The following is an 18,394-nucleotide window of genomic DNA, read 5'->3' as shown; positions in this document are numbered from 1 at the left end:
CTGTGTGTGTCTCTGTGTGTGTCTCTGTGTCTCTGTGTGTCTGTGTGTCTCTGTGTGTGTCTCTGTGTGTGTCTCTGTGTGTGTCTCTGTGTCTCTGTGTGTCTGTGTGTCTCTGCGTGTGTCTCTGTGTCTCTGTGTGTGTCTCTGCCTCTGTGTCTCTGTGTGTGTCTCTGTGTCTCTGTGTGTGTCTCTGTCTCTGTGTCTCCAATGAGCAGGAATCCTCTCATTAAAACGATATTACGAATCCAACGCACAGTTTTTTTTACATGATTGTGTGTGTGTAACTGGCATGTACGCATGTAACATGTATGTTGATGAAACACACACAAACACAGTCTCAAACATCTGTACCACTACTTACTATAAACTATGTAGTTGAGCGTTGTTTCCTGTCCTACATTTGAATTGACGGATGATTCATGATTTTTCTTGCATCAGTTTTAAATAAACATTCGTTGCTGTCAGCACACTTGATGCTCGCCTGGTTTTAGTTTTTACAGTTCAGTCGCGACTGAACTGAAACAAAATTAAAGAAATATTCTCTTTTTTTCAGGCTTGCAGATTTCCTGCTGTTTATTTTTGAACACTTTGAACTAAATCAGATGTCAGAGCTTAAATGGAAAAAAAAAACTAGTTGAATGTGTAAATGGTTGAAATGAGTCATCGTCATAAAGTCATGATGCATTCAGGTACAGATACTGCTCTCTCTGTTCTGCTGCTGGTATCCAACAGTAAATTAAAAACCACACAATGAAAGTTAGTATTTGGAGAAAGTTGGTGCGTTTTTCTCAAACGGAGTGTTTTGTTTTGATTCCCCACAAGTAAACCTTTTATATCCTCATTTAGCCGAGTGCTCTTTAATCCCATCACCATCATCATGTCGTCACGCTGCTCAGTGACCTTGAGTGCAGCTCTGATTACCTCTGAGAGTTTCCAGCTTCCAGCACAGAGAGGAGGAAGACTGCTAACAATGGCAGGAAAGGAAACTTGTAATGAAAAGTTTGGCTGCAGCCACGACATCAGAGTTATTTCTGGGACTTTGAAACAACACTGGAAACGTCGCATTTATTTAGACGTGTGACTATATTTGCAGCTTTGTGTTGATTTGTGTTGCGTTATAATATTTCTGTAGGTGAATCTAGTTCAGTGCTTTTCATATTGGCCAAACTGAAGAGTTTTGATTGCTGCCTGAATCACAGTATTGAATTTGTTGCATGTGATGTATTCATACAGTTTAACTTTGTTTTATAGGACACATACTGTCGGCTACGACTGTTTGAACCATTTCCACAGTAAAAGGACGACTTCTCTCTTTGGCTGTGTTAAGGTCACATGACATTTAAATTAAAAGATTACTGAGTTTATCTGAAACCTCTGAGGTTCCACTGAGTTTTTAAAAGGTAAACTCACTTAAATAAAGCAGTGAAAAGCATTACAGAATAAAGAGGTCATATTGCAGGTGACTCAGAGAACAACATCACCAGCATGTGTAACTGAAACAAACAGCGGCAGCTGTCAGACAGGACGATTACCGGGGACTGATCACCATCTGCAAACAGCAAGCAGGAGGTGATAAGGAGCAGGTTCAGGTCAATGATCCATCTAACGTAGACGTTCATACTGCATCTGGTCATGTTAACATGAGATCCATATGAGAATATTTCCCGATGAGAACTGGTCATCACTTCTGTCTTTAATGTCTTAGCCTCAAGACAGTTCGTCTTCTTTTATGTTTGACTGATGAGCAGCTGGATGTCTCCGTGAGGTTCCCAGGACAGTTTAGATTTTATCATCCTGCTGAATGCTCATATATAATGAACTGTGTTTCCAAAGGCTGAAAACAGTGGAACCACCAGTCTGTGTTAACTACTGTAACTGTAGACTGACTTTTAATTATCTAACATGCTGAATTTGTAAGGTTTTTAACACTTGCAATTTGCTTTTTAAAAAAAAATCTGAACAAGTAAAATCCGTTTTCTTCTTCTGAAAATGACAGAAAGAAGTCAGTCGGCTGTAATGATGACGCTCTGTTAGACGTTTGCTCAACAGGTGCTTCCACATTGTCAGGCAGAGGATTATAAACCTTCCACTCCCTCCTGCAGGCTTTAAACACCCTGTAGTCCAAACAGCTGGAATTCATAAAGCAGGTGTCCACAGGGAAGAGTGCCTCTTGCTGGACGCATCAAGAACTGTGGAGGACCTCAAAGGAACCCCAAGAAAGATTCAAGACGTCTTCTGAGGACATTTCTGGGGGAAGATATTTAATCGTATGTTGTTGTGGATGGAGTAAGTAATAAAAAAAAATTAAATTTATTTAGAACCGCCACAAAACAAAACAATAACCAAATCACACAAGAGGATGCACTCCTCCATCATCACACAGAACCCCCAAAAAGACCTTTGATACCCTGTCGCTTCCTGTCTGCAGCCAATCAGGGAGGTTCTCTGGAATTAGTGCCATTTAGACCCACCTGGTTCTGACAGAGAAGAGAACCGGTTCTACACAGACGTTAGTATGAAGGGAACCGGTTCTACACACAGACGTTAGTATGAAGGGAACCGGTTCTACAGTGACGTGACGTTAGTATGAAGGGAACCGGTTCTACACACAGACATTAGTATGAAGGGAACCTGTTCTACAGTGACGTTAGTATGAAGGGAACCGGTTCTACACACAGACGTTAGTATGAAGTGAACCGGTTCTACACAGATGTCAGTATGAAGGGAACCGGTTCTACAGTGACGTTAGTATGAAGGGAACCGATTCTACACACAGACGTTAGTATGAAGGGAACCGGTTTTATACACAGACATTAGTATGAAGGGAGCCGGTTCTACACAGTCTTAGTATGAAGGGAACCGGTTCTACAGTGACGTTAGTATGAAGGGAACTGGTTCTACACACAGACGTTAGTATGAAGAGAACCGGTTCTACAGTGACGTTAGTATGAAGGGAACCGGTTCTACAACAGACGTTAGTATGAAGGGAACCGGTTCTACAACAGACGTTAGTATGAAGGGAACCGGTTCTACAACAGACGTTAGTGTGAAGGGAACCGGTTCTACACACAGACGTTAGTATGAAGGGAACCGGTTCTACACACAGACGTTAGTATGAAGGGAACCGGTTCTACAACAGACGTTAGTGTGAAGGGAACCGGTTCTACACACAGACGTTAGTATGAAGGGAACCGGTTCTACAGTGACGTTAGTATGAAGGGAACCGGTTCTATAGTGACGTTAGTATGAAGGGAACCGGTTCTACAGTGACGTTAGTATGAAGGGAACCGGTTCTATAGTGACGTTAGTATGAAGGGAACCAGTTCTATAGTGACGTTAGTATGAAGGGAACCGGTTCTATTCTGCCCTCCATGTCTGTCTGACTTTAGGAGGGTTTATTTCAGACAGCTGTAGAACTGCTACATTAATTCCATCACTGCAGGTCAAAGGTCAACAACGCCCCGACTTCCTGTGATGGAAGAAGTGGAAAGAATGTGTGAAAGTTAGAGGACGTCGGAGAGGTTCAGATTGAACAGTTCAGGTGATCCAGTCAGGTTGGCCTGAAAGGAGGAAATAGCAGCGCAGCTTGACAATGGTTCTCCTCGGAGACGGAGCTTCCTTGAATTGTGCAGTTTCCACAAGAACCTCACTGGTGTTTGTTCCATCATGGCCGCCGTGCTGCAGAGTTCCCATCACAGAGCATCATGTGATGCGTCAGAGACTCAGTCCTGTGGAAGTCAGAGGGAACTCAGACTTTAAAAATATTCAGGGGGAACACGGCCTCCACTGTCTGAAACATGAGCTGTTTACTAAATAATTTGTGCATAAAGTTCCTGTTTTGAATGTGAAATGAGTCCAGATTAAAATGTACATGAATTATTAACCTGCAGCAGATTAAAAGACAAACCACTGATGCTCAAAGCAAAGTGTGTAGTTAGCCCGATATATCTATATGTGTACACACACACACACACACACACACACACACACACACACACACACACACACGAAGATGTCGAAGCTTTAATTAACCATCCAAACTGGCTGATTTCTCACAGCAGATAACTGAATCTCAAGAGTTTAATTCATGGAGGAGAAAACTATTTAAAGGTCAGTTTTGGTACATATTTCCTAGAGTCCATGATTGTTTTAAGGTTTTTCCTTTTATTTATACTGAATACATTTGTATTTTATTCATCAGTAGATTTTATACAGAAGGCCAGAGAGCGGTTTGTTTAACAGTAGTAATCCAGATAGAGAAAAATAAAGACACTGGTGTAACCATGAAACAACCTGATACAGAAAGCAGATATGAGTGACCATCTCGTTAAGACTGCTCCAAACGTTCACATCCTGTTGTTCCCTTAAAATCCTTTTAAATCCTGGAGAAATACATCTATTCAACCTTCTTATCCAGAATACGATAAGAACTTCTTACAGTCAATGATATTCATGGACAGTATATGTTGTTATTATCACTGAGATCCAGGAAGTTCAATTTAAACTACACGTTTGTCATTTTTTCTTTTCATTCAATACTTGGCTGATATTGTTTGTTATATTTCTGCATAGAGAAGACTGAGTATCAGTAGTTTAGTTTGGAGGCAGTAAAATGCAGCACATTCATTCAGCAATTATTTAAGGGAGGAACAAAAAACAGAAAAAAATCTCATCTGGAAATAAAAAAAAGTGCAAGAAAAGCAATAAAAAAGCAATAAATCTAATAAGGACAACAGTGAGAGTCGACGTCTGTCAGCTGAGAGGAGGAGGTGGTCCTGGAGCAGGAGGAGGAGGAGGTGGTCCTGGAGCAGCAGGAGGAGGAGAGGAGGAGGTGGTCCTGGAGCAGCAGGAGGAGGAGAGGAGGAGGTGGTCCTGGAGCAGGAGGAGGAGGAGAGGAGGAGGTTTTGCGGCCCTCTAAGCCGCCGTCTTCTTCTTGCAGTCCAGGGAGCAGAAGAGGAGGCCCTGCGCCGCCATGAAGCGCTGTCCAATCAGACACTTGGAGCAGCCGGAGCACTTGAAGCATTGCGGCTCGGCGTGCCAGTGATGATCTCCGTAGGAAACCCGCTGGGCCTCCGGATCCACCGCGGCCCGGCACGCCGAGCATTTCTGAGACGGACAGAAGTTCATGTTTCTATTCACATATTTCACATCTCTGGATTCTTCACCAATAAATTCGATATTGTTTTTGAAGCTGTTCTTTTCCCATTAAGCTCCACAGCAGCATATCTGTGTATATTTTACATGAAATACTATATAAAGATGATTATTTATGAAATAAAGATGTTTTTGACAGGTATGAAGTGAAATACAACCAGCGGCTCTGCTGATGATTCGTGGATGAATCATGTCAACACATTCTTCTTGTGTTTAGTGTGTTTCCAGCCATCCTCTCCTGTTCATCTGTTTCATACATCTTATGATTATTATGTTCTCACCACAGCGTAGTTCTTCATGTAGCAGGACGTGCAGACCGGCTTGTCCTTCTCCATCACGTACGTCTCTCCAGCCAGGATGCAGTCACAGTCGAAGCAGCAGAAGTGCTTCAGGTGCCAGTTCTGTCCTTCGGCCTGCGTGTACTCGTTACTGAAGATCAGCTGTGGACGGAGAGACGGACGCGTGTCAGGACGAAGATCCAAGGATGCCGACGAACTCGGAGTCAGGAACTCCTCCTCACCTCATCGCAGCCGCCACACCGCGGCTTCTCGCTGTCTCCGTAGTGCCGTCCGCAGTACATCTGGCCTTTCTTCCAGAAGTAGATCATGTCCACCAGCAGCTCGTTGCAGGTGCAGCACACCAGGCAGGCCGGGTGCCACAGCTTGTCGTAGCCGGCCCGCTCGGCGTAGACGGCCGGCTCGCCCTGACGCATCGGCTGCTGGCAGCGATGGCACGACTTGGGGAGGAGGACAAAATATGAAATATGATTTATTACCAACATGTTCCCTGCTCATTATTATGTACTTCCTGTACTTCTAACTCAAAGAGTATTGTTCCTCTTCGAGTTCATCACAAAGTGGAGTCGCTCCTCCTTTGATCTGACAGAAGAAACATTTCAACGGTTTCATCATTGTTCTGCTTGAAAGTGAGAAAATGAAACATTAGTGGAAGTTCCTGTTATTAAACAGAAACACAGCTGCTGGTTTTAATGAGCAGGAGATGACTGCTGGGTCGTCATGGATACCGGGAGGAGTCAGAGAAGAGTGTGTCGTCACGGATACCGGGAGGAGTCAGAGGGAGAGAAGAGTGTCGTCATGGATACCGGGAGGAGTCAGAGGGAGAGAAGAGTGTCGTCATGGATACCGGGAGGAGTCAGAGGGAGAGAAGAGTGTCGTCATGGATACTGGGAGGAGTCAGAGGGAGGATGAACAACAATGGAACATTAAAACTTTGTGGAGTTTAAAACAGGAGAAAAAAAAAACATGAAGAAAATATAGAGCAGGTTGATCCTCCCTGAAGTCGAGCAGTGATCTCACTTCTTCACTTCTTCTATTACATAACTGCCGCTGCTTCTTGTTTCAGCATTCAAACCCTTTTTAACACATGAATCATAGAAGAACTAAAAGCAGGAATAAATCAGAAGAATCCACACGTGAAGAATTATCTTCAGCTGTGACTCCAATGTCTCCTAATTAAATCAGTGTCCATCAACCTGGACGAGTCAGAGCCGGTCTGTGGCTCCACCCAGTGGCCTGTCTGGGAATAACACTGCATCTATAATAACGTATGGACAAATGATTGAAAGTAGAGAAACACTCTCCTGCAACGTGCATGTATTTCTCAAAAAATATCTGAGGGGAATAAATTATTACAATTATGATGAGGCACTGTTTAATGTTAATGATGAACAAGGTCAAATAGTTGAATCGTATCATGACGCATTAAACTGAACTGACCCTCCATGAAATCATGTGCCTGCTGCAGGAGCAGAAACAGAAACATTAATGGCTCATTAATAATAACCTGTTTTTATTATTTTACTGGAGCTCTCTTTAACTCCTATTAAACGTATTAAACTGCTGCTGCATCATTGGTTAACACACTGGATATATTAGAATTTATTATATTATATTAGAATATACATTGGGTTTTTTTTACTTCTCTTGCTTAAAAATATTATAATTGAATATTATTGCTTACCAACTTTCAGTGGACTCATATATTATTAGATTAAAGTTACAAAACTATCACTTCACACATTTCTTGCACAATAATGTACTTTTTTTAAATGTCTTATATTTGTATTCAATTTAACTATATTGATCTTTATTCTTTGATATTTCTTTAAGTTCTTTTTTTTTAAATTTTGTAAATATTTATATATATTTTCATTGTACGGTGTAATCACCTGTTTTTATACTGTGCATATCACAATATAATTCTCTTAATCTTAATTTATCTTTCCCTAATCAATGATTCTGAATAAAAAATCATTAAAAACTTCCTGATAAAATCAATATCAGAACATATTATAAACTGATGTTATGAAGCTGGTCTGGAGGGAAATTAAAACTTCTTACAAAGTTCTGGTGTGGTAGTCCAGCTCCAGAACCAGAACCAGCTCCAGGGACCCCCATGGCTCCGGCAGCAGCAGCGGTACCGACGGCTCCTCCAGCTGGCCCGAAGCCTGCAGACCCAGTCAGAGGTCCAAAAGAACCAGGATGACCTCCCCACGCTGCAGGTCCAACCCCACTGCCAACCCCGGCACCAACACCAGGGCCTGCAGCCACTGGGCCAGAGCCAGCACCAAAACCAGCACCAGCACCAGCACCAGCACCAGAACCAGAACCAGGTCCAACTCCAACTCCAACTCCAGAACTAGCACCAGCACCAGAACCAGCTCCAGAACCAAAACCAGCTCCAGCTCCAGAACCAGCTCCAGAACCAGAACCAGCTCCAGCACCAGAACCAGCTCCATCACCAGAACCAGCTCCAGAACCAAAACCAGCTCCAGCCCCTGGTCTATATCCAGCACCTCCAACTCCACCAGCCCCTCCTGCTCCAGGTGGACATCCAGCTCCAACACCAGGGCCTGCATCCCCTGGCCCAGAACCAGCTCCAACCCCAGGTCCACCCTGCCCTCTGGACTGGACCAGAACCATCTCCTCGGGCAGCAGGACGTCTCCGACCCCCAGGGCCTCGTCCTTGTACTTGCGAACGAACTGCTGCATCTTCTTCACCTCTGCCGGGCTCAACTCGTGGCACCTGGACGGGTCCTGGTCGTGCTCCGGCAGCTGGCGGGCCATCTGCTGCCGACGGTATGCGGCTCCCTCGGTACCGGCCACCGGACGCTTCTCTGGTGGGAGCAGCTCAATGTAACGCACCGCCTGGAGGACGGAGGGACGGAGGAGTGAAGGACAGACATGAGAACAGGAGACCAAGATTATTTAAGGACCAATCAGAGGAGACCGTCTGGTCCTGTGGTGAGAAAACAAGCAGAACACGGGTCGTCCTGAACCAGCACCAGACTCAACAAAGACAGCAGAGGGAACTTCAGGCAGAAGATAAATGAGCAGGTTTCATTACAATCTGAACACATCAGTGAGTTAAATATATAAAGTGAATATTACTGGGCCTTAAGGTGGGACAACCAAATATCTAAATAAAAAGACAACTTTATTACAGCAGTTTAAAATGATGTGATGTGTTCAGGCTGAGCTGTCAGTGAATGAAGGCTGAAGTTATTTTTACGTTGTTACAACTGTAACCTCCAAAATATATTTGATGGTAGATTCAACGTAGTTTAGTTGTTCTAATATCTGCAAATCTTTCTTGTTACTTATTATAAACAGTAAATAACACTTCTCATAGTGGCAGGTGATCACTTTTATTGTTTTGCTTTTGCTTGTGTAAAAATAACCCCATCTGAGAAGAGCATGTTTTCCATAGTTCTGACTGTAAGCGTGTGTTTCTGCTGGTTGAACTCTCACCAGATATTTGTTAGCGACCGGTGGAGCCCACTCGTAGGTGACGGACTTCATCGGCACGTCTTTGGGGACCGGCGCCGTCCGGGCTGATGTGGCGCTCGCAGCGACCGGCACTTTATTAGCCTGGACTGCTGCAGGCGGAGCCGGAGGCGGAGCCTGAGGGTGACCGTGAGGCGGAGCCTGAGCACCGCTGGGTGCCGAACCGAAGGCTCCAGCAGGCTGCACAGAGGGGGGGGGCGCTACAGTGCTGCAGGCACTGGGTGGGAGTGTGTAGGCGGTGGCAGGGCTGGGCAGGGTGATGGTCACCATGTTGCCTTGGTAACGCGGGACCCCGTCCGTCTTCAGCTTGGCGATGAGGCCGGTGTACTTGGTGTCCTCGAACAGCTTTCCCACCTTCTTGTTCTCCTCCGAGTTCATCGCCACGTCGTGCTCCGAGAGGCCGCATTTACAGTTCCTGCAGATCTTTCTGCACAACGACGGGAAAATGATTCAGACGTGGACTTTTTAACCATTTAGAGGATTTTTCAATATGTTGTAAGCATGTAACAAAGGATATGAATTATTGATACCTGACCCAGTGGAACAATCTTCATGTTACATAAAACATGAAAACAAACCTGCTCTTTGTGATTTTTTTCGGTTCCACTCAGCTTCAACTCAACGAGCTGTTAATTCAAACATCTCCTTTCGTCAACGTGCCTGAACACATCTGTCTTCATCTGTAGACTCACGATGACATGAGTTATGATGGCAGGCGTGCTCCAGCCTAACCGGCAGCTCAGGCATGATGGGAAATACTTTGCTGGTTCAAGATGTTCAAACACAGTTTTATTTCATTTGAGGTAAAAATAAACTTTAATTTTTGGTTTTGTAAAAGCAGCTCATTCAGATTTAGGTTGAATATTTTTGACAAGATCAAAATCTGTTGATATGAATGGAGCCGACAGACGCTGAGGTTCAGTGTGAGAGGACAGCGTCCTGACTTCCTGTTTCGTGCGGTCCGTCCCAACATGTGCTCTGGAACTTCCGTTCTGTTTGGACCCGGACGATCGTCCACACGGCCGGTTCTGCTGCAGACGCAGATCGGAGCGCTGGCAGGTTTCTGCATGTCTGATATCCTGCCAGGAATCCTCCGTTATCAGCAGCACGGGTCTGATTCACTAAGACGGCCTGGTTTCAGACTGCTGAACTGTAACTATGGAAACGCAGCAGGACTGTGAGGATCCTGTAATTACAGCTGCTTTGTAGAATCAGAGCCAGAACTCTCAGTCCTCTCTGAGCACCAATCAGATCATGTCTGTTCTCCAGAACAGCAGGTTCCTATTAGACCGATGACTCCTGCTGCTGCAGACTGATCTAATGAAGCTCAGGAGCCTGACGGTACCGAGCCGACCGGGTCCAAGAGGGACGCCTGTTGTTTTATTCCTGGAGGGAATAATAATGCTTCGACATGCTTTTCATGGTGAAAGTCCAGGTTCATATACTGACATACCTGAGACCGATTGTTACTGTCGACCACGCGGGATCCTCCTCAGTTCAGAACCGGGGTCAACAGAATCCTGATGAATGTTACCCATAATGCCGCAGTCTACTTTACAGGAAGTAAAGGAGGAAAAAAGTGTGTGAAAGTGTACAAACCTCCAGAAATGCAGCTCGAAGCCTTCACACTTGTCTTTGCACTTCAGACAGGACGCTCCCGCTCCGAACTCGTGACCGAGAGTCATCTGGACAGAACCGAGGAGAAACTCCCATTATCACACATTTATTTCCACTGCTGAATACTGATATTAAACATTAAACACTGATATTAAACATTAAACACTGATATTATAAACATTAAACACTGATATTATAAACATTAAACACTGATATTAAACATTAAACACTAATATTAAACATTAAACACTGATATTAAACATTAAACACTGATATTATAAACATTAAACACTGATATTAAACATTAAACACTGACATTAAACATTAAACACTGATATTAAACATTAAACACTGACATTAAACATTAAACACTGATATTAAACACTGATATTAAACATTAAACACTGATATTAAACACTGATATTAAACACTGACATTAAACATTAAACACTGATATTAAACATTAAACACTGACATTAAACATTAAACACTGATATTAAACATTAAACACTGACATTAAACATTAAACACTGATATTAAACACTGATATTAAACATTAAACACTGATATTAAACACTGATATTAAACATTGAACACTGATATTAAACACTGATATTAAACACTGACATTAAACATTAAACACTGATATTAAACATTAAACACTGATATTAAACATTAAACACTGACATTAAACATTAAACACTGACATTAAACATTAAACACTGATATTAAACATTAAACACTGAGCTTCCTTCCTGCAGGATGAACTGTGTAACTGGAAAAAGTTGAAATCAAGTTATTTTGGTTTTGAGGATTTAAAACGTCAGTGACACTTCAGTGAAACTGCAGTGAAACTTCAGTGAAACTTCAGTGAAACTGCAGTGAAACTTCAGTGAAACTTCAGTGACACTTCAGTGACACTTCAGTGAAACTGCAGTGAAACTTTAGTGAAACTTCAGTGACACTTCAGTGAAACTTCAGTGAAACTTTAGTGAAACTGCAGTGAAACTGCAGTGAAACTTCAGTGAAACATGTCAGACTGATGTCCAGCCTCGTTGAGGGAAGTGCTGCTCCGCAAGGAGAGAAATGATTCCCTGTAACTATCCAGTGTTTATAAGAGGACGTGATCAACATCTGGAGGAGAGCAGACGCTCATCAACAAAGTCAGGAAGTGAAATAATGGATGCAGCCTGCTGAACGTAGGAGAGAAGACAACTCCTCCGTCACCTTAATGAGCAGAACAAACCGTAAACACACTTTCAGGTGGGAGAAATCTGGATTTCTGAACATTAGCATGAAAATATTTTGTAATATTCAGAATAAATAAACCTCTGATGTGGTAGATGAGTTTTATTCTTCAGAGTGTTTCTTATTGAATATCATCAGTAATGTTATTGTCTGACTGTTTCTCTTCTTGTCACTATCATTAGTGCTGCTGTGACCATATTTGGTCATGTATTCAATGATGCTGAGTGTGGTGGGTTCCCAGCATGCACCCTGCTGTCAGGAGGATGTTTTTGACCTAAAAGAAACTTGCTGCTGAGGAATGCAGACGGTCACTCCCGTTTCTAACGGTTCTCACTTCATGCAACAGTTTGTGTTTCATCGAAGTTTCAGGAGAAACTTTAAAACATCTCGGGGAAGCTGCTCATGTCCTCCAGCTTTTTACTGTCGCAGCATCACCACAACTTTGGAGTGCAAAACCTGAATCAGACTAGAAATAAGAGCATTTGTTTCTAACAATATCTTTCAAATCAACCTTTTTCTCCTTGAATGTATTACATCCAGAATACTGTGTTTGTAGGACTCGTGTTTCAACACTAAAATAATACTATAACTGAGGAAGACGAGTTTCTTCAATGTTAAATGTTAATGCCTTAATAAAGTGGGATCTAAATGTAGAAAGATGTTGATTGACATCTGGAGCTGTAAGAAAAAAAGATCTGTGCAGGTATACAACTAAGTTAAAGTCATCCACAGTCTGAGCTGTGGGCCCATTTCAGTTTTTAAAAGATTTAAAGAGAATAACTGTGAAATAAAGAGAATAACTGATTTAAAGAGAATAACTGTGAAATAAAGAGAATAACTGATTTAAAGAGAACAACTGATTAAAGAGAATAACTGTGAAATAAAGAGAATAACTGTGAAATAAAGAGAATAACTGATTTAAAGAGAATAACTGATTAAAGAGAATAACTGTGAAATAAAGAGAATAACTGATTTAAAGAGAATAACTGATTTAAAGAGAATAACTGTGAAATAAAGAGAATAACTGAAATAAAGAGAATAACTGATTTAAAGAGAATAACTGATTAAAGAGAATAACTGATTTAAAGAGAATAACTGATTAAAGAGAATAACTGATTTAAAGAGAATAACTGATTTAAAGAGAATAACTGATTTAAAGAGAATAACTGAAATAAAGAGAATAACTGATTTAAAGAGAATAACTGATTAAAGAGAACTGATTTAAAGAGAATAACTAATTAAAGAGAATAACTGATTTAAAGAGAATAACTGATTAAAGATAATAACTGATTTAAAGAGAATAACTGATTTAAAGAGAATAACTGTGAAATAAAGAGAATAATTGATTTAAAGAGAATAACTGATTTAAAGAGAATAACTGTGATTTAAAGTGTCCCAGCTGGTGAAGTCTAAATGTTTATTGAGGCTTGGTGAGGAGGACCTGAGGAGTGTTTGTTTCCCTGGAACAGTTTCACCATCTGCAGATGATGTTAATCGGTGACTGTGAATTATTATCATTATTATTATTCTGGTGACTCCGGTCCGATGAGTCGTCATGAGTCACTGCAGGTCGTATGAAGGTCGTCACTTTAACGTCAGCTGCTCTTTGACCTCGACATCAACACGGAGCCCAAACACATTTCAATCTCTGAGTTATTCAAGTTTTCTTACTTCTGCAGTGTTTTATTTTAACGTGCTGCTGAATATCTGTTGATAACAGAATCAAACTGTATTGAGATTTAAAGAAGCAGAGTTTAGTTTCAATCAAGCCGAATATGACAGACTGCTTCTTCTCTTGTGAAGCAGAACTCACCTGATTGAGACTTTATCAGCTACCACATCTTATCTGGGCAGGATGAAGGTGGAATATATTCATATATAAATAAATCTCTGAAGGATCAGGTCACTCATCTGCAGTAAATTCTTCCACCAAATCTTCTGTATGAGCTTCAACAATCATGGAGGTGTTCAGGGAGGAAGAATCTCCCACTGAGGTCGGAGGTCGACCTGTTTTCAACATTATATTAGAGCCTGATTATCATGGAGCACCAGAAGACTGAGCAGAAGGAATCTCATGAATGTCAAATATTATATATATAAAAAAAAAAAAAAAATCTGAAAAATGATCTCCAGTCTGTGAAATGAAAAACTATTGACTGTAAATGTGATCTCAGTCTGAGACGGTTAGAGCCACATAGTCGGCTTAATAAGTCTTCTTCTTACTTGTGCTGCCAAATTCCATGAAGAATACCTTTAATTTAGTAGCATCACGTTGAGAAGCTTTTAGAAAGATCAGTGTTTGAGCTGGAAGCCCTGCTGGGACTCCTCAGGTCAACATTACGTCATCGCTCCATGAGCCCAGACTACTACTTTGTATTTAACTTCCCCAACAAAGACGGACCTGTTGAGGTTACGTGCATAATAGTTATGCCGAATTTATACTGTTATGATGTACGATTTCTTATCTGTCAAAGAGTTTGTGTGTTTGATTGACACAGTGACACTATACCAGGGGTGTCAAACTCATTTTAGTTAAGGGGCCACATACTGCCCACTTTCACCTCAGGTGGGCCAGACCAGTAGGATCATAGCATAATAACGCATTCACAACAACAATATTTCTCTGTTTAAATCATTGGTGAAGGTTTTTGGATGATAAACCCCATTTTAAGGTCTTTCTACAATAAACTAGAAACATAAAGACCAAAAACTCAGAATCAGTCCACTGTTTATCAGCCCTGGATCTCCTCTGCAGACTCCCTCACAGCGAGCTGCTTCCTCCGGAGCAGACGTCACATTTACGCTGTTTTTGAAGCAATTACTGGATAAATTAAAAAAAACAATTACAAAACGTTTGTACTCATAAACCTCCATATTCTCAGAGAAATGCAATTTATGTCTTTCTGTAATTTTCACACTTAGCAAAGTCATCTGGCGGGCCGAGCTGGACCCCCTGGCGGGCCGGATCCGGCCCGCGGGCCGTATGTTTGACACCCCTGCACTATACCGTTAACATTTCAAGCTCAGTTCGTCGTTGAGTTCCTTCAGAGGAACTTCTTAGAGGAACTTCTTAGAGGAACTTCTTAGAGGAACTTCTTAGAGGAAGTAGCAGCACACGTGCACGAGCTGCTTCATATTGTCCATCTCGTGACCCTGAAATGTTGGAAATAACCGAGTGAACCGCCGACAGGAGTGGGCCGTGGTACCGGAACTTCTCACCCACCTGCCCCGGTACACCTTTCAGGGCGTTCCCCGGTCAGTCCCGGATAACGACGGAGAACACGGCGGAACTTACCTTCTTCACTTCCTTCTCTATTTCCATCGCAGCGTCTTTCAGCCAAGTTCTGTCTCCTGGAACCGAAAACAAACACCGATGACACGCAGCAGGGACATAAAACCAGTCCTGCTTTCTTCACTTTGTCCTCCCGGAGGTCCTGTCCAGCCAGGGGAATCACGCACACGACTTCCGGTTACACATTTCAGAATAAAAGAAATAGTTTGTGACAAGTTTGTAATAAGATGTTTCTGTCAGTGTGAGTGAAAAGTATTTAGAAAATCTATAAAGTCCTCACGCACATTTTTATGTGAAACAAGATTGCCAGATGTGGTTCGTAGAAAATAAATATTGCCGTTTGAAAAAGAAAAGTTGTTCAAAACCTGAACAGTGTCTCTTTTATTATAGTAAATATTCATCTCATTTTCGGCATCTGCAGTTACATACAAATCAAATTACTGAAAAAGAGCTAATAGATGCCGACTTTATAAAAACAATTATCACACTACCCCAAATTATAAAGTGCTACACAATCGAAGCATTGATTTAATTTGAATACTGGGCGACCACACTACGGACGTTACTTAACTTTAGTTTTTATATGTACTAGACATATTTGGTGAATACTATTCCGTTGAAGTCGTCCCTCGCATTTTACTTTGAAAGCAGCATTGCTTTACTTCCGGGTACATTCTTGTATCTTCCTTTCCGGCTTGACGCGCTTTCACTTCGGAGGTCCCGTTCAATTTTCATTGATACTCAAGGGGAGGGACTTCCGCTTTGATGGATTTTTATTGTAACCGATGGGAACCGAGAAACCGCCCGTGGTCAGCCGGCCAGCCAATCAGAGAGCCGCAGGGGCGTGATCCAAACGTAACAAAGGACGTGACTGTGTGTAACGTGCTGTGGTTCCGACTCAGGGATCACTGGGTCACCTCGTCATCATGTTCTCACCACTTTAAACGGCAGATTATAAAACATACCAACATGTAAATAAACAGGAGGAATCTGTCTGTGTGGAAGAATATATTTTAATTCTGAAGTAAACACTGAAAGAATAAAAGGAGAACAATCCAGCTGTTTTGCGTTTTTTTACTGACTCGCCCATCAACAGCCTCAGTGACAGGAAACAGCGGTCAGCAGCTTCCTGTGTGCGTCTGCAGGCCTCTTCAGAGGAAACGACACGCCGGAGGCTCAGTTCCTCCAGTTCCTCCAGTGCCTCCAGTTCCTCCAGTTCCTTCCGTTCCTCCAGTGCCTCCAGTTCCTCCAGTTCCTCCAGTTCCTTCAGTTCCTCCAGTTCCCCCAGTTCCTTCCGTTCCTCCAGTTCCTCCAGTTCCTCCGGTTCCTCCAGTTCCTTCCATTCCTTCAGTTCCTCCAGTTCCTCCGGTTCCTCCAGTTCCTCCAGTGCCTCCAGTGCCTCCAGTTCCTTTAGTTCCTCCAGTTCCTTCAGTGCCTCCAATTCCTCCAGTTCCTCCGGTTCCTCCAGTTCCTCCAGTTCCTCCAGTTCCTTCAGTTCCTCCAGTTCCCCCAGTTCCTTCCGTTCCTCCAGTTCCTTCCATTCCTTCAGTTCCTCCAGTTCCTTTAGTTCCTCCACTTCCTTCAGTTCCTTCAATTCCTTCAGTTCCTCCGGTTCCTTCAGTTCCTCCGGTTCCTCCAATTCCTCCAGTGCCTCCAGTTCCTCCAGTTCCTCCAGTGCCTCCAATTGCTCCAGTTCCTCCGGTTCCTCCAGTTCCTCCAGTTCCTTCAGTTCCTCCAGTTCCTCCAGTGCCTCCAGTTCCTTCAGTTCCTTCCGTTCCTCCAGTTCCTCCAGTTCCTCCAGTTCCTTCAGTTCCTCCAGTGCCTCCAGTTCGTCCAATGCCTCCCGTTCCTCCAGTTCCTTCAGTTTCTCCGGTTCCTTCGGTTCCTTCAGTTCCTCCGGTTCCTCCAATTCCTTCAGTGCCTCCAGTTCCTCCAGTTCCTCCAGTGCCTCCAGTTCCTCCAGTTCCTTCCGTTCCTCCAGTGCCTCCAGTTCCTTCAGTTCCTCCAGTTCCTCCAATGCCTCCAGTTCCTCCAGTTCCTTCAGTTTCTCCGGTTCATTCGGTTCCTCCAGTGCCTCCATTTCCTTCAGTTCCTGCAGTTCCTCCAGTTCCTCCAGTACCTCCAGTGCCTCCAGTGCCTCCAGTTGCTCCTGTTCCTCCAGTTCCTCCAGTTCCTCCAGTTCCTTCAGTGCCTCCAATTCCTCCAGTTCCTCTGGTTCCTCCAGTTCCTCCAGTTCCTTCAGTTCCTCCAGTGCCTCCAGTTCGTCCAATGCCTCCAGTGCCTCCAGTTCCTTCAGTTCCTTCAGTTCCTCCAGTGCCTCCAGTGCCTCCAGTGCCTCCAGTGCCTCCAGTTCTCTCCAGTTCCTCCAGTGCCTCCAGTTGCTCCTGTTCCTCCAGTTCCTTCAGTTCCTCCAGTTCCTCCAGTTCCTCCAGTTCCTTCAGTGCCTCCAATTCCTCCAGTTCCTCCGGTTCCTCCAGTTCCTCCAGTTCCTTCAGTTCCTCCAGTTCCTCCAATGCCTCCAGTTCCTCCAGTTCCTTCAGTTTCTCCAGTTCCTTCAGTGCCTCCAATTCCTCCAGTTCCTCCGGTTCCTCCAGTTCCTCCAGTTCCTTCAGTTCCTCCAGTTCCTCCAATGCCTCCAGTTCCTCCAGTTCCTTCAGTTTCTCCGGTTCCTTCGGTTCCTCCGGTTCCTTCAGTTCCTCCGGTTCCTTCAGTTCCTCCAGTGCCTCCAGTGCCTCCAGTGCCTCCATTTCCTTCAGTTCCTGCAGTTCCCCCAGTTCCTTCCGTTCCTCCAGTTCCTCCAGTTCCTCCAGTTCCTCCAATGCCTCCAGTTCCTCCAGTTCCTTCAGTTTCTCCGGTTCCTTCGGTTCCTCCGGTTCCTTCAGTTCCTCCGGTTCCTTCAGTTCCTCCGGTGCCTCCAGTGCCTCCATTTCCTTCAGTTCCTGCAGTTCCCCCAGTTCCTTCCGTTCCTCCAGTTCCTCCAGTTCCTCTAGTTCCTCCAGTGCCTCCATTTCCTTCAGTTCCTCCAGTTCCTCCAGTGCCTCCAGTTCCTTCAGTTCCTCCAGTTTCACCAGTTCCTCCAATTCCTCCAGTTCCTTCAGTTCCTCCAGCGCCTCCAGTGCCTCCAGTTCCTCCAGTACCTCCAGTGCCTCTAGTTCGTCCAGTTCCTCCAGTTCCTCCAGTGCCTCCAGTTGCTCCTGTTCCTCCAGTTCCTTCAGTTCCTCCAGTTCCTCCAGTTCCTCCAGTTCTTGGTGTTCAGTTTTCATCAAAAACATACTCC

At 43.6% G+C, this 18,394-nt stretch overlaps 2 protein-coding genes across 2 annotated transcripts; both read right to left on the bottom strand.

Annotated features, from left to right (window-relative positions):
• Positions 1-4,826: 4,826 nt before the first annotated feature.
• On the bottom strand, positions 4,827-15,284 carry tes (testis derived transcript (3 LIM domains)). The gene is made up of 7 exons (XM_069688313.1): positions 15,121-15,284; positions 10,560-10,645; positions 8,925-9,387; positions 7,515-8,321; positions 5,675-5,890; positions 5,436-5,594; positions 4,827-5,106 (listed from the first exon to the last, which is right to left on the bottom strand). Exons 1-7 carry the CDS (start codon positions 15,145-15,147, stop codon positions 4,915-4,917), a joined length of 1,950 nt encoding a protein of 649 aa, XP_069544414.1. The 5' UTR covers positions 15,148-15,284; the 3' UTR covers positions 4,827-4,914.
• Positions 15,159-18,389, bottom strand: LOC138614742 (uro-adherence factor A-like). Its single transcript, XM_069688311.1, has 3 exons — positions 17,490-18,389; positions 16,196-17,443; positions 15,159-15,176 (listed from the first exon to the last, which is right to left on the bottom strand). The coding sequence occupies exons 1-3, from the start codon at positions 18,387-18,389 to the stop codon at positions 15,159-15,161; spliced, it is 2,166 nt and encodes a 721-aa protein (XP_069544412.1).
• Between the last annotated feature and the right edge of the window lie 5 nt (positions 18,390-18,394).

Source organism: Brachyistius frenatus, unplaced genomic scaffold (genome assembly GCF_029030835.1).
Source record: "Brachyistius frenatus isolate BFR_SWC_R1_liver_20210118 unplaced genomic scaffold, ASM2903083v1 Contig_560, whole genome shotgun sequence".
In the NCBI taxonomy this organism is placed as follows: domain Eukaryota; kingdom Metazoa; phylum Chordata; class Actinopteri; family Embiotocidae; genus Brachyistius; species Brachyistius frenatus.
Note: the sequence above shows the minus strand (reverse complement) of the source record. Positions and strands in the feature narration are given on the sequence as shown.

Excerpts from the sequence above, each read along its gene's own strand:
- tes (XM_069688313.1), bottom strand. The coding sequence starts at position 15,147 with ATGGAAATAGAGAAGGAAGTGAAGAAG. Across the intron at positions 9,388-10,559 it reads TTCGAGCTGCATTTCTGGAG|AAAGATCTGCAGGAACTGTA; the intron begins GTTTGTACACTT and ends GTCGTTGTGCAG. Across the intron at positions 5,107-5,435 it reads ACATGAAGAACTACGCTGTG|AAATGCTCGGCGTGCCGGGC; the intron begins GTGAGAACATAA and ends TGTCCGTCTCAG.
- LOC138614742 (XM_069688311.1), bottom strand. The coding sequence starts at position 18,389 with ATGTTTTTGATGAAAACTGAACACCAAGAACTGGAGGAACTGGAGGAA. Across the intron at positions 17,444-17,489 it reads AGGAACAGGAGCAACTGGAG|GCACTGGAGGCACTGGAGGA; the intron begins GCACTGGAGGAA and ends GAGGCACTGGAG.